General features: G+C 43.3%; 1 protein-coding gene across 1 annotated transcript in view; it reads left to right on the top strand.

Moving 5' to 3' along the window:
- Positions 1-14,952, top strand: part of LOC124220310 (uncharacterized) — a 32,958-nt gene extending 18,006 nt beyond the window's left edge. The window contains exons 2-10 of the mRNA XM_046629005.2: positions 8,359-8,734; positions 8,828-9,112; positions 9,639-9,912; positions 10,000-10,204; positions 10,439-10,623; positions 10,711-10,906; positions 11,005-11,217; positions 11,328-11,558; positions 11,655-14,952. Coding sequence (XP_046484961.1) covers positions 8,359-8,734; positions 8,828-9,112; positions 9,639-9,912; positions 10,000-10,204; positions 10,439-10,623; positions 10,711-10,906; positions 11,005-11,217; positions 11,328-11,558; positions 11,655-11,830 — 2,141 coding nt within the window. The 3' untranslated portion in view covers positions 11,831-14,952. The remainder of the gene's footprint in view (positions 1-8,358; positions 8,735-8,827; positions 9,113-9,638; positions 9,913-9,999; positions 10,205-10,438; positions 10,624-10,710; positions 10,907-11,004; positions 11,218-11,327; positions 11,559-11,654) is intronic.
- Positions 14,953-16,385: the final 1,433 nt, after the last annotated feature.

The following is a 16,385-nucleotide window of genomic DNA, read 5'->3' on the forward strand; positions in this document are numbered from 1 at the left end:
TCACGGATTTGCCAACCGAGTAGATACGACCTACAGCTTTCAATTATAAATCCTTAGAACGGTCCTTGAGATGTCACTGGAAATGTCACGAAATTGTTAAGGGGTTATAACTGGTGCAGGATTTTTCTAAAATCGATTTTCTTTTCACTTTCGTAATGTGCATATATTCAAGTATGTACACGGAAAATTTTATGTCGATCTGACAAATTTTCTCCGAGATCAGATAATACCTCGTATTAACTAAATCTTTTTTGTCTTTTCATTTCGGATGATCCAGTCCAGAGATATCTTGCTCATGACAAGACGGCTTTTTTTAAGATAGCAGATTTACAAATCATTATTTTTACAAATAAAAAATATCAGAACGAAGTTCAATGTCACCCCAATATGTATATAAACTTCTATATTAATAAATTGAAACGTCTCTTCGTGAAAAATTCTTAAAAAATCGCTTTTTCCAGTCTCCCGACCAGGTCTAACCCCTTAAATTTAACGCAGGTGAAAATCGTTTCCATTTGAATTTTATGCTCTTATTAGTAGTCGTTCCTCCTACGATTGGTGCACTTCGAGTTTACTCAGCTGTGAATGATTTCAAGCTGGATGAGGATCCTTGAGCGTGCTGAAATATAGGGTAAAGACCAGGTACGCAATTTCCGCTACTCACTCTCAGACGGTCTAATGATCCGTGACGCGATGATAGCTGCGGAAGATATCGCCGATCGTCCACAGGGATGTAGTTATCACGTGGCGAGATCGGTTCACAGCGGATTCATTCTACCGGATCATCACACCCAGAGGATGCTGCGATTCGATATTCTCCTCCTGTTCCGACGGTAGGAGAACAGGGCGCGTCGGCACAGCGTGATAAATCACTTCTGCGCTTTTAAAGCTGGTCTAGAAACGCAGGAACAACGTTCCAACTGTCCGTTTTCCGCTTTAGACAATGTCCGCTTGATGATCGGAGAGTGAAAAGGCGTGTCAGGTGATCGTTGGAGATTCGATCGTTACCGTTAAGAGCAGATCGGGAAGTCTCTTTGACGTTTTCCAAGATCGGATGGAGTGGGAAGGATTTATCCCAGTCTGCATAACACTGTTGATCTGTAAAACTCAGCATCGATGGAGTTTTACTCAATCGGGAAATTAAGAGCAGATCGGAAAGTCTATTTGACGTTTTTCCAAGATCGGATGCACTGGAAAAGATTTATCCCAGTCTGCATAACATTGTCGATCTATAAAACTCGATGCCGATGGAGTTCAACTGCGACAGGAATGCCGATTCCATTGAAACTACCAAAGTGGGAAAGTTCCAACTGTAACGCTGCATTTGCACGTTTGACAACAAAAAGCCAGAATCGCGTCCTGCGCATAACGAATACTTTTATAGGTACAGACTACAGATATTATAACGTTAAATTTACGGTAGTATGGCTGGTATGAAATTATGTCTCGAGGGCGAATTGAGTCATGGGCCGAAAATAATAGTGACAGTTTTTTTTTTTATCCCGAAGAAGTACGACAACGGTCGGTTATGGCGTGACGTGCACAGGATATACCTTACAGTCTTGCAACACGTTGTTCAACCGAATTCGATCAAGTCTCACTGATGGATTCGTAAATATTGCCAACTTTTAAATGTGGACCGAAGCGTTGAACTCGACGTTAGATATACTTACTGCGTCAAAAGCGAAACTAGCAAACGCCCATTGCCCTCGGGTTTTATGAGAAAGATTTCATTACCTCGGGCTGTCTTTAATTGGAGAACATGGAATCGTTATGTTCATCGTTAAATATAAGGTATACCGAAGGTTCGTCTCGGTGTATTTTGCCTCTTCAAACGAACGTTAGACCACCACGCGTGAGGAGTAGGAATGAAATTGGAACAAGGAAAGAGAGAGAAAAAGGACCGGAAGTGTGCAAGAAGGCGGACAACTGCAATGGATGAGCAAGCGGAAACCGCCTGGTCAAAAGCGTCGGAATTTTGTCGTTGCGGCATTTGGAGTACCTGCTACAATTCGAAATGGTCGCTTCTAGACTGACTCCCGAGTAATGACGTAACTTGGCATTAAATTGATATTGCACGATGTCCTGCTGGGCGAAATGGGTTAATACACAGTATGAAGAAAAGCACTTTACGTTACGGAATGCGGATTGAAGAAGGTGACCAGCACGACTTCCGGTGGTTTAGTTTCGCGACCACCTACCGTGTCCACGCAACGACGTCGTGCCTAGTTGGTTTTTCCTCTTCTATTTCTTCTACTTCTTCTTCTTCTAGTAGTAGCGACGAAACTCTTCATTGTCCTGTCAAGGACTCGAGTCGTTTTTACTGGCGTCTAATAACCGCACTGGCCGATGATGCGATTATATGAAACTTGGTAAGGAACCGATGAATATCTTCTTTTTCTTTTTCTTTTTGCGCGTTTTGCAAGAATGCTGATCGACTCGGCTCACGCCCAGCGTGATGATGACTCGGCAAGATGCGACAAGGCCAAGGCTAACGCTCTCTTCAACTTGCGTATCGCAGCCAACACTTTCTATCGGCAATGGAGCGGAGAACCGTGGCGCATCGCACTGCGGAGGTTTTCGAGTTTAACGCTGAACGTCCGAGTGACATGTGGATTGGCAAAAAAGTTACCCACCTACTTTACATATACACGATCCATCTAAGCTTGGACGTTTTTACGTGAAGAAATAGAATACAAACATATATAACAGTCCACCTAAATGTATACCTGTGCTATTCGTCAAGAATATGTTGGTGTTCCGCTCTTCCCAATCCTCGACACGTTTCTTATTTGACAACCGATTGTTGCTTTCTAAACAATCCTGACAGCACGTAGTGGAAATTCGTTGGTTATTTGTCACGTTTTTTACTCATTACTTCAAAGCTTGTTGGGATATGATAAGGAAGAAAAATGATAACTACACCATGGTCGATAGACCGTAACTTGGAATCTACTCGAACCTGATTTTCAGTATCAAACCTCTTTTGCCAATCTGGTCGAAATTACCGGAGGCGAAGGAAAATTGTGAGAAAAATTTTATGTCGTTATCGAGAGGAGAAAACTTTCGTTACCATTTGTTCGAACTGTCCGATTCGCCCTCTCTGGGTTCCTCGCTAAACAACCGATCAGATATATTCACTATCCGAGTATCTTTCTGCCCGGCTTGGCGTGTATATAATGTACAAGTACAGAGTTTGGTCGTTGACTCGTGTACAAGATGTTAATCGCACCTCGCCAACAGTAGCCGTGTTTGAAACGGTGCAGTGCCGTTCACGTAACAGCGACGATGTATCTCCGGAGTGGTTAGACTATACATATGGGCGACATACGGCTTGTTGAATATGCGATTCTGAAAATGTTCCGCTTGTCTGATTCGGAGGTCTATTGTAGGTAGGTTGTTAGGTACTTTCTCCGTTTCTCCGCGTGCTTGTAACAACGAGATAAGTTCAAAGTACACACGCACGTCGTCTCGCAATTAGAGGTGCATCGTCTCGTGCACGATGCACGTAGGTACGTACAAGCCGCAGGCCGAAGACGTGCCTGAGGTTCGGAGCAGCTGACTGAACGAAGATTGAATTTTCAAAAGCCGGTGACGTTGATTGATGCTGGTATAACGAATTCGTTACCGGGACAGAAGCCACGGCTGCTAGTACCAACATCGACGACGTACGAGCGAGGAAACCAGTTTGGTCTTGGAGTATCTCTGGCATCGCTCCTTCCGACTTCCAAGTTCCGAATTCCTCAAATTCTTGGGCTAATTTAATCACCGTCGTGATTCACTTTCCACCTCTCGAAACCGTTTCTACGACTCGACTCCGCCGCTTATGGAAGCTGACGTCCCTGGTATCCAGGAAACTCCGAATACGTTATGTCGTTTGCTCATTCCCCTTGCTTTGCGCATGCTGGATCTACGCGTATATGTGTACGCATCTCATCCAATAACGGATGTTTCCGGTCTCGGTTTTGTATCGTCCCAGATAAAACCAGTCGGAAACCAGCTCGTCTTCCACGACAGTCGACCGACTAGTTTGCTGACACAGTTTCGATCCTAGAACTGACATGCAGCTACACGGACGCTGTGCTCTTCTTCTTCCTTCTTCTTCTTCTTCTTATTCTTCTTGATAATTTTTTTTCTCCTCAACAAGGGGCATTGAGTTACCCACATTCACGTTTCGTTTACCTTACGAGATGAGGATACATGCATGCTACAATGCGCTCATTTAACGTGTTATTCTTAATCTTTTTCTCATGCTCAACACCAATTTGCTTAATCGGTCACGCGATGAAAGTCAGCGAGCAAGTCTTCCACACTACTCGCGGCACTTTGTTTTTAACAGCATACCATATCGTAATCACCATTTCAGCTGTTCAAAAATACCCTGAACGGAATCTTGTTCCAATTATTTCTCGGTAGAATTATTTTTGAAATAGGATTTGAATAAGCGCTAGATGTCCGCGTGCCTTTTCGCATTGTTTACATCTTGGCGATCGATGCAATGCAAAGTGTCTTTGGGACCTAATATCGGTTTCTGGTTTCAGTCATGCCGTTTGCGCTTTCTACCCAGTAAAAAGACCGCTGAACGACTCGCTCCGATGCAATTCGATGTTTTTCTACGTTGCGGACCTGTTCAGGGTTTGTGAAATAGACGCTTTAGAGTGCTGCGTTGCCACAGTCGAAACTGAAGCCTGGACAAAACCTCTCTGCACAATGATTCGGCACAGTTCTAGATATCCTCTTTCTACATTCGATGTATTTTCCACATTTGAGTACGAAGCCGATCGGGCTTTACCGCAGTTAGTAATTTTCACCGATTTCGATCGGTCCACGGCTGTTAAAACTTTTGCACAATGCGATAAGCGTTACACAAATTATCGAAGGTATATACATTTGCCGGAACAATTAATTGTGGCCGGTGACCGAGATCGATTTCCAAACGAGACTTTTTTACGTTCGTATCACGCTGAAATTGTAGCCCAACCCGAATTCCTCTAAACCAATACAACAGGATATTACCTACCTGTAAAGAGTCGATGCGATTCGTTTTACGTCGTCGCGCGAGTTTTTCTTTTCTCTTGCACAGGTAAAATCGTGAAAGAGCGTTAATTATTGCGGGGACAAGATCAGCCCTGACCCAAAATACAGTTATACGGGAAAGCACACAATGTACATACCATAAAAGTGATTCGAAAATTAAATTTCCTTGTGCAAATGTTTACACGATACGAGTTTGTCAACGTTTTACAATTGTCGTGAAAAATAAACATAGATTGTAACATTTCAACGCCTCTTATCATTTGATGGATAACCGTTACAGTGGAAGTACAAAAGTGTAATTAAACTCTTCCCGAAACCAGGTGTTTTTTCGACCAATGAAAGGGCTGTACAGTTATGTCAACGGATTGTCCAGCCAACCGCGGCGTTATGACCGACTGAATACGGGATAAACCAGCCCGAGACTATCATAATGGATCAATCGTAATAATAATGAGACGACTGAAAGCCGTAGTAGAAAGTAGACACGCGTTACGTTTTTCTGTACAAATATGTATACATATATATATATAACCGTACAATTTGCAGCCACTAAAGAATCAGCCCAGTCATTCATTTGGAATTAATTTCTTGCCAGGTATTGTTAATAGGAATTTTACTTTTTTATGCACCATGGATGTAAGACGCACGGATTCGATAATGGCCGGCCAGTCGAAGCTGTTTAGCAATTATTTCGGAATTGAATTGAATTTAATGCAACCAGTGAAATCTATCACATGGTTTTTATCGATATATATATATCAGCCTAGCACGCGTTCCGTTTTGCCCCCGATATCATTGTTCCGCTGGCGACAAAGGAATCACCAACCGAATGGTCGAATGCTCCAATTCCCGCTCCCCCATTGTCACGGTTATGATGAATCACCGTGTTCACACTTTCCTTCAAATTCACCGGCAGGATATCAAGTGCCGTTAATATTGTATCGAATTCGACGGCGGACCGCGTGACGAAATTTAAATCGAGTGAAACCGCGGTGATTTCCAATTAGTCGGGGAGAAACACAACGACCTCATCGAAACTTCTTATTGGCACGAGAACTTCGCGATTTGTCCGGAAATTCCGGTTCGTTCATCCGGAACCTCTGATCCCTAGTTTCCGAGTCGCTGCAGCCATGCCAAAAGGTTTGAGAATTTACGTAAGAACGTCGGTTGTTTTCAACGACCTTCAGGGTTGTTGGAGAATCGTGTCATCGGCACGTTAAGAGTCTGCGATCTAGAGAAATTGAACGTAATGATATACCAAGGGGAAAAAAATGGTGTGAAAAACATTAGCGCCGATGTTGTTTGTGTCGTGCTGTTTTATTCGCGACGCGACTTTCGGACTCTCTCTCATTCCGTTGCTCAGCTGCACCTATAATTGCCCGAAATAACAAGAAGTTGCAAATCTCGCGAATATGCGTAATCGGCTTCCATTAATTGGTCTCCGATATATCTACTACCATACCGTTGCGAAGTACCGATCATTAGGCTAGACGACCTTAACTGGTCCGAGAACCGCTGATCATCGGACAAACCAGAGCACTAATCTATCAATCAGCTTTTAACTGGGTTCGGCCAATTCACAGAGACTACAAAGTGGGCATGGCGGAGGGCCCAACGTCCAGATGTGGATCTCGTTTGTGCAACAGTCACATGCTTGTCCCCTTTATCAGCCTGTCACTCGTTAGCAGGATCCAGCTTCACGCTGGAGGCAAAGGAGACTTGAAAAGTTCGAAATCGCGTAAAGGCAAGTAAGCGTGCGGCGCGAAATGAATGTTCCAGCGGAGGAATTTACGCACGTAGATTCAGTGACGCGAGACGAAAGCAGCGGAGCCAATCTTTAATGCATACGTACCACGGACAAATACTTCAGCTGAGGGTTACAGACTCTAAGGTCGGTGGCGAAATTGTTCGCCTAGTTTAGCTGGTCGCAGTCGCGACTCGCACGCACCGAGTTCGTAATTGTATCCATAAATTTCGACGTGGTATTTGAAATTTACAGAAATACGCGAAACTTGCACAACCGCGCGATACGGTTACTTAAGAGTTTTATCACCGTTGGTTTCTCATTGCCAATGCTACCTTCTGGTCCATGTTCACCTGGCGCTGTAACGAATATCTTTGATACACGGTGGAGTGGGAATAATTCTAGACCGTATAAACGGCCGACTAAAACACCTGTACAACGTCCAGGTAATTATTATGAAACTATAACGCGTTATGAGAGCAGGTAACAGGTCAGGTTGAAACGAACACTCTAATTGCCTAGGCGTTATGCGGCGAAATGTATGTTACACAACAACTAGGCGGCCCAAAAAGATGACGACGCTTTTGGTCAACGTGCCTGCTCAGTTTGGTCCACTTTCTTCCGACGCTGACCCGCGGAAAGAAACTCGCCTACGTAGGTGAAGAATCTGGCTTATTAGGATCAGCAAGGGCGTTATTGGCTCCGGCTTTCCTTCATTGACTCATCCGATAAACCGGGTCTACGCTTTCTTCGAACAACTGTCGACAAGCTTTTACGCCAGTCAAAGATCACGGAGATAATTACAGGGAAGTTGCAGCAGCATCAACTATGGGTGTAATCATGTTGCGTTCGTGTTAAAAGGTGACGCAACGCGGACCGCGAAAAGATGATCGTTTCACTTCTTTCTACTCGATCGTCGATTCGCGGTCTCGTCTGCGGTTCGCTGAGATTAGTAATATCGCACGCATCGCATGTAGACTTTCATATAAGTAAGTAAAAATCCATTGGCGAACGCGACCTCGGTCAATAATTGACCTCACGATCGGTCTCGAACAACCTAGTAGCACTGCTACAACATTACGCGAGGTCAGGTTGTAGGGAGATCACGGAATGTAGCAATTCCGTGTGCTTAATTGACCGCTGGCAATTAATTTTACCATCTGTTGCCGTGATGCAAAAAGGAGCTTTTTCTTACCCCCGTTTATCCAATTACAACAACTACATACACTCGTGAAAATTTATACTCAACTGACAACCTCAAAGGCGGCGACGCGTTCACTCCTGGCCCTCGAGGCATCGAGAAAACACGAGACTACTGCGTGTTACCCGAGTGAAATAACTCCTCGTGTCCCATGCTATTTATCGAATGCCGCGTTAATACTCGGCTGACAATGCTAAGTGGTTAATTAATCGTTCGCTGCAATGATATTAACGAGCCTTCGAAGAAACATAATATTGAAGAAAGCACTTCCTTCACCTCAAGTTCCCCTCCTCGTCAATGGCACTTCGGCACATGCATTCCGTGCACGCTCTCTCAGTTCAGTTAATAACGTTCCATTGCTTGTTCAAATTTTCAGAAGCTCTCGGCGATGCCATTGACCAATCGACAGCATCGTCTTTCTGGAGTCCAGCCATCAAGACCGGAAATGTGTTCCAGACTCCGGACGATTCCTCCAACTTCTTCTCTTCGACCCACGGTATACTGCAAACTCACCCATTGGGCACCTCCTTCCAAAGCGGATTCGGAGGCATCGACAACCTTGGTAGCAGAGGTTCCACCGTGAGGCCACCCAGGACTCGACCACTCGACTACAGCGAGCGGGCTACCGCCGAACTGAGACGTAATCCATCCCTTTCGGCACCCGATGAGTGTGCTCGGGCATGTCGCGAGGGCGACCCTCCAAGGATTTGCTACTACCACTTCACGTTGGAATTCTACACGGTCCTTGGAGCGTGAGTCCTTTTCTCAATTGCCCCGAGTGATCACAGTGTGACTCGACCTGCGAAACGGATCTAACACTTAATCGATTCCATTTCGTCCAACAGGGCCTGCCAAGTCTGCACTCCGAACGCCACGAACACGGTGTGGAGTCATTGCCAGTGCGTTTTGGCAGACGGTGTGGAGAGAGGAATCCTCACTGCCAACCGAATGGTGCCTGGACCAAGCATCCAGGTCTGTGAGAATGACAAGGTCGTTATAGACGTCGAGAACCACTTGGAAGGAATGGAGGTTACGCTGCATTGGCACGGGATTTGGCAGAAGGGATCGCAGTACTACGACGGTGTGCCTTTCGTAACTCAGTGCCCGATTCAGCAGGGAACTACATTCAGGTATGTCAGGATAACTTCTTGTCCCGCCCCAGTGACGGCAGCCTTTCTTTATTCTATTACGGATAATTTGTGTGAATTTGGCTCGTGCCACGCGTCAGGAACAGGAAGCACGCTTATGCTCAGGCTGAATCGAGAAACCTGTTTCTTCAGGGACGGTGCGGCGGCGCAATTGTTCTAAGAGAGCGTCGACACATTCGTTGAGCGTAATTGAACATAATTGAATCGAAGATGAAGGAGCTTCGCTCGATTCGGATCAACTGTAGGCGAATGAATTATTACTTTCCCCCTAATAGTCTCCACGTTTACGTAACTAGGCAACTTACGTGTCCGCAGTCACGTTTCCCAGACTTAAATTTCGATAGCCCGGTACAAATAGACTTAACGCTGCTGTTCTCTTCGTCATGACTGGACGTAATGGTTTCGTTTTCTTTTTTTTTTCTATATAATCTGTGAACGAGCGTACCGAACGAACTTCTGCTCGTATTCTTTTCACAACCGTATTTATAAACTGATGATCATTCCGAAGGTATCAATGGACCGCCGACAATGCCGGTACTCACTTCTGGCACGCTCATACCGGTTTGCAAAAAATGGACGGTCTTTACGGAAGCATAGTGGTCCGCCAGCCACCCAACAAAGAGCCTAACAGCAACCTGTACGATTTCGATCTGACAACGCACGTGATACTGATCAGCGACTGGATGCACGAAGATGCCGCTGAACGATTCCCGGGACGTTTGGCCGTCAACACTGGTCAGGATCCGGAAACTGCCCTGATCAACGGAAAAGGACAATTCCGGGTACTTTGATGCTTCGCTCGGTTGGACACGGCGATTGTACGTCTTGCCTCAATGGTATAACTTCATCTCGGTTTCTCTGATTCGCAGGACCCCAATACCGGTTTCATGACCAACACACCGCTCGAAGTATTCACCATCACGCCAGGCCGCAGATATAGGTTCAGGATGATAAACTCCTTCGGTTCCGTTTGCCCGGCTCAAATAACGTTCCAAGGACACACGCTGACCCTGATCGCTACAGACGGAGAACCAGTTCATCCTGTAAACGTCAATACGGTTATTTCATTCTCAGGTAAGGGGGTAAAGGCTCAATCAAGTATAATACGCTCTGCTGGATACCGTAGTATTTTACTCGATTGTGGTATTTTAACTTTCCCGGATGTTATATTGGTAGTTAATGTTGCGAGGTGTAGAGTTTATGACCACTCTGCAAAAATGAACCAGACGCTTCATCAAACTTCGAACGCTTCTTCGAGTGCCAGCGAATGGACAAATTAAGAGCTCTTACCAACCGATTTTACTACAGGTGAACGATATGACTACGTAATAAACGCTGACCAGCCTCCGGGCGCCTACTGGATACAGCTTCGTGGTCTTGGAGAGTGCGGAATAAAGCGAGTTCAGCAACTGGCTATCCTTCGTTACGCAAGAGGACCTCATCAGCCGAGTTCCGACCCACCGACCTACGATGTCGGGCTTCCCCAAGGAGTGGTAAGGGTCACGAGCTGAGCAGAGAAGCCCTTGGAGAATCCTTCGATGGTTCTATCCGGTCGCAATCTTACGCCACGGTAATTTCAGGTCCTCAATCCGTTGGACGCCATTTGTAACAGACCGCGTGATGACGCAGTTTGCATAAACCAGCTGAAGAACGCCCGCCACATCGACGAGGGAATCCTGCAAGAAAGACCCGACGTCAAGATATTCTTACCGTTCCGTTTCCTTTTCTACAGACCCGAGGAGGTCTTCCAACCAAACACGTACAATCGATACTTGGGTAAGCCTGCGGTCGTTTTACCGTTATCTTTGCAACCAGTTAGGAAATGGACTCTTCGTAATGGTGATGTAAAAAAAAACAAAAAATGTTTCTTCCAGTCGCGCCAACCGGCGATCACGTTATTTCACTGGTCGACGAGATATCGTTCACTTTCCCACCGTCGCCGCCGCTTTCCCAGATCGACGATATCCCGCCGGAACAATTCTGCAACGGTGACAATCGTCCGGCCGATTGCGGTGCGAATTGCATGTGCACTCACAAAGTTGACATCCCGCTTAACGCCGTAGTTGAAGTCGTCCTGGTCGACGAAGGTAGGAGACGCGTAACTTGACTCGTTTTACATACGACGCCAATCTCCGGATTACAATGATCCAAGAGTCTCGGTTTACCGTACGTTTCTTTCTTTTTCCCCACTCGACAGTCCAACAGCCGAATTTATCCCATCCGTTCCACTTGCACGGATACGCCTTCAACGTGATCGGCATGGGCAGATCCCCCGACAAGAATGTGAAGAAGATCAACTTGAAGCATGCCCTTGATCTCGACAGGCGAGGTCTTCTCAACAGACAGTTCAATCTTCCGCCGTCGAAGGATACAATTGCTGTGCCAAACAACGGTTACGTCGTATTCAGATTCCGGGCCGATAACCCTGGTCAGTACACAACAACCCCGTGAATGGCGCTTACGTCGCAGCTCGCCACTCTAGTATTCACTCCTTTGAAAATGTGTTTTCAACCTTTCCTAACAGGTTACTGGCTCTTCCACTGTCACTTCTTATTCCACATAGTGATCGGAATGAACCTCGTTCTCCACGTTGGAACTCACGGAGATCTTCCACCTGTACCGCCAAACTTCCCAACGTGCGGAGATCACCTACCACCAATAACGCCGCCGCTTTCGATCGGAAGCTCGATTTACCACTGACCCTAAATCACATAATACCACCACCACCAGTAGCACTACTCTCTACTACCACTCTCAATGAAGCTCAGACGCTGAGACACGCTGGTCCAAAGCACTTTATACTTGTGGTATGAATTACGAAGGCAAGGTGTACAAATGCATGCTGCTGATCTTTGCATCAACACTCAAGGTATATGCTTACTGGTAACTTTTGTCTCAGCGACGAATTACTTCGTCGCGTGCTTTCCTTAGACTACCACGTCACCGTACCGAACGCACCTTCGTACGATTCTGAAGAAAGTATGAGAAAAAATCTTTTGTCACCGAGACAAAAGTCACCAATGAGCATCTACCTTTAACGATACTTTTCTCTATACGGAGAGAAAAATCTGAGGAAAATTACCCTGCTGTTACTAATCGTGATGTAAAAGACACCTAATGCAGTTTTTATTGACGCATGTTACAAAAATTATGGGTTTTTATGAAAAAAATTACTACCTTGCTTAGAAACTATGTATTTCGGCAGCACAAAATTTAAAATGTGACGACGCATTTTTCTGATGCAGCACGGTAAAAACTGCATTAGGTGTCTTTTACATCACGATTATAGTAACAGCAGGGTAATTTTTCTCAGATTTTTCTCTCTGTGTAGAGTTGGACAAGGAATCGGGGCGTTTTTGCATCGCTTCTGTATCATTCTCTTATTCCTCATTTTCACCCTTACCCACTCTCTTCGTCCTACCTGAACTAAAAAAACTGCTCCAAACCCATTGTACGAGCACAACTTTTGCACGATATCAAGTACTTAACGTGCTTGCTATACCGGTCATCGACCGTGTCGATATTTTCTCCCTGTCTCTCCCTCACAAACTCGTTACTTCATCTTATTTTATTTCAATTCACCTTTTTAATATTATACACAAGTCGAAAGATCCTGAGAGAGACCTTGACAATGACAATGGGATCGAAGATATTTATTTAAACTTGCGGTATTTCACGCGATTTATTTATTTTTTACTACGTCATTTATTTTCAATTCTCTTTTCATCTTCTTCTTTTTCTTCTCCGCTCTGGTGCTTCATCATATTCTCACGATTGATTATTCTTCGCAGAATATGTATACCGGTTTACGAATAGGTGTACGTATATCGAATCAGAGATGAGTAAAATAGGAGGAAAAGTATGCGAAGAATATCACGACGGCGCTATTTCCTTCTGTTTTTAATATATATATATACATATATAATATATTCACGTTGCAGCTCGTACTCATACGGTATATCCATGTGTGCATGCCGACGAATAGATCGTTAATGTACCCATGCATGTACGTGTACGTATGGAACTTGTATGATTTGAAGTATGTGTGTGTGCATGTGTGTATTTGCACGCGTGTGAATGATTTTATTTAAATGAAATGTTACTTGAAAATACAGCGACGATCTACGAGAGAAAGAATACGAACGCAAGAAGGTAAGAAAGGAGAAAGGAATGAAAGAAAGAAGGATTAGAATAAATAAAATAAAGCAACAATGTGTGAATGTGTGAACTAACATAATTCTGTATATAATGTAGTGGTAGAAAAATAAAATTTAAATCTATATTAAATTTATTATAATATTATATTATTATATTATTAACGAGGGTGGAACTGGGATAATAGTCTGGAGACACGTCTTGAGGCGAATTCCGCGTGAATTGAAACAAATCGTCACGGAATTCAGCTCATACGTTCTCACTTCGACGACTCTGGTCTGGTGTTACATTCGATATTTTCACCTTTGATATTTCAACCGGCACAAAACGCTAAGGATTTCGATATTTTGATACGCTTGCTTCGCTTCGTCTTTCCACAATTCACGCAATATTTACCACCCCATTCGCGCTCTTTACGTATTTCATCATCCCTTTCTACGTCTTCGTTTGAATATTCAACCACCTGTCACTTTCACCTTTATATACTATCCTGTACTCGACTCGACTCGACTCGACTTGACTCTCTTAATCTTTACACTCACGCATCACCCTCCCTCTTCTTCTCTATTTTTTATAGTAATCTCACCTCATGGACCAAAGCAATGCCAATATCGTGCCTATTGTCATATAGTCGTATTGTGTAAAAAGCAGCTGTTACATATTTACTCAGGTAGATCGTGGAACGAGACCCGAGTCGACAACTGTTATTAGTTCGATATACGCAATTAATCGCGCACCAAGTAGTCACGTGGTGCGATTGTCAGGGGACTTGTTTGCCATACCGTCTCCGTCTGTCCAAATCACGATTTCTATCTTTTTTTTTCTCTCTCTCTTTTGTAATTCTTCTCTCATCTTATTTTCAGTTTCGTTATTTATTATTATTACTATTATTACTATTATTACTATTATTACTATTATTACAATTATTTTTATTTTTATTTTTATTTTTATTATTATTATTAGTATTATCATCATTATTATCATTATTATTATTATTGTTGTTGTATTACTATTATAGTCGAATTGAACGTTTGTTGTTTTTCTATCACGTTTCTTTTTTTTTTTTTACTTATCTCTATGTCGGGGTCTAAAATTACCAGGCTACTTGGTACTCCACAATTTGTATTCAATTCCCCGGTCTTGATACGAATCGGGGTTGGATTTTTTTCCTACGCGTTTATGTACCGTAACTGCTGATTAGACCTGAGTGTTTACCTGCATCACCAATGCGACTTCGATGATTTCGAATATCAGATACGCGATGAACCTTTGCGGGCTTTTATATAGTTTTATGGGCGATTAATTATCGGAATCCCCGTAGCGTCCGAATAATTATAAATACGGGACGGGGGGGGTGATTGACCACCGGACAGAAAAACGGGCAGTCGATCAATCAGACCAATTTTTCACCGGAAGGATTAACAGGGCTATAATTGAAGTAACACGATGTATAACGTTATGTATATTGCGATACGTTTTTGTAATAAGAATATAATGATATTGTATAGAATTTGAAGAACGGGCGATATATCGCGAGCTGCTGGTCGGTCTGTCGACCAATGCGGTTCTATAACGCACGATCTGACAATTATTCGTTAGGATAGAAGAGTATAGAAGAATAGTAAGAATATGTATTTTTAGTAATAAAGTTGTTTTGAAAACTGTTATCGAGCATTTTCATATATGTGTATCAGCGTTTTACTTGGTAAAGAATATTGCCCGCTATTATTATATTTGCCAAAGATTTATACGTAGATAATTAGGAATACTTTATGTAACTGAAATAGAAAAGTGGTCCATGCTATAGATATCTTGAAGATTTGAGCAGTGTCCCAATGACGATAACATTGGCTCTAATTTTATGCGATGTTTCTATTGCATAAGAATATAAATACTCGTTTGACTTTTTTACGTTCCAGATGTCACGTCGTCGATGGAAACGGTAAAAATTTGGTATAATAACGAAATACAGTAGAAAATATGAGAGACGTTTTAGTTATTCTACTTTAAAGCTTTGTAGCCGGCGAAGCTGGAGTGAAATGAAAGACAGAAATTTAGCATTTATACATTCATGTTGCACACTGCGTATCCTGTTAGTTGCTGAGCCATTTCGGCCAGGCCTCATATATCGGATCGTGAATTTTGTTTGCACACGGCACTTCGATCCACACCGAAACAACTAAACGCGTTTTTCCCCCGCCTTTACTGATTCCACTTCTCTTGAGCATCAAACGCTTCTAAAACTACAACTGTAATATCATTGTGGCAAACATCAAACGCTTGAAACTTGTGACAATATACCGTCATCATTGTTCCTAGGAAGAATAACGAGAGTGTTGTTGACATGGGAAGTTTATTCAGAAAATGAGAGCGAAAACTCTTCTCTGATAAACAGAATAAAATGAATCTGAAAATTCTATACGAAACTTGAGGCGAACGTTAGGGGAAAATGTCGAAATAAAATAATCGTACATGCGTGTACTATTAAAGTTACATGTGTGTGTGTGTGTGTGTGTGTGTGTGTGTATATGTATAATATATATATATACATGTATATATAGTCACGTGAGTTTGCTGTCCCTCGTATCCGTAATGAGTCAGTCGAACATAGCTTTCCGCCTTCGATACTTTTCCTAGACTTTGGCCTAGCTGACAGGCTTGAAGAAATATTATGAAAACGACGATAGGTGAAGCGATGAATGACTGGGATTGACGTACGATTGCACCTATTCGAACAACATGTTATCCCTGGAGAGCAACGAAAGACGTAAATTTTCAAAAACCTTTTGCTGTCGGTCATTCGTTATTGTTATACAACTCAGGATAATTGACCATTACCTGAGTGGAATCAAAATAAGCAACCCCCACCGCAGTTTTAGGATGAAACATTAACTAGAATTGAAAACTGTACTGCTACCGCAAACTACGAAATTGAAAATGTGAAAATAGCACCTATGCCTACAAGTTTATCTTGGGTTCTTAGGAACTTATGCCTTCGGTACGAAGGAATAAAATAATCTTAACATATAGGTGTCACAAAACGAAGAAAAATATTTTTGCTGGGTATCAGTTTACGTTGTAATTCAATCAACATAAAGTC

The sequence above is a fragment of the Neodiprion pinetum genome, chromosome 5, assembly GCF_021155775.2.
Source record: "Neodiprion pinetum isolate iyNeoPine1 chromosome 5, iyNeoPine1.2, whole genome shotgun sequence".
Classification (NCBI taxonomy): Eukaryota; Metazoa; Arthropoda; class Insecta; order Hymenoptera; family Diprionidae; genus Neodiprion; species Neodiprion pinetum.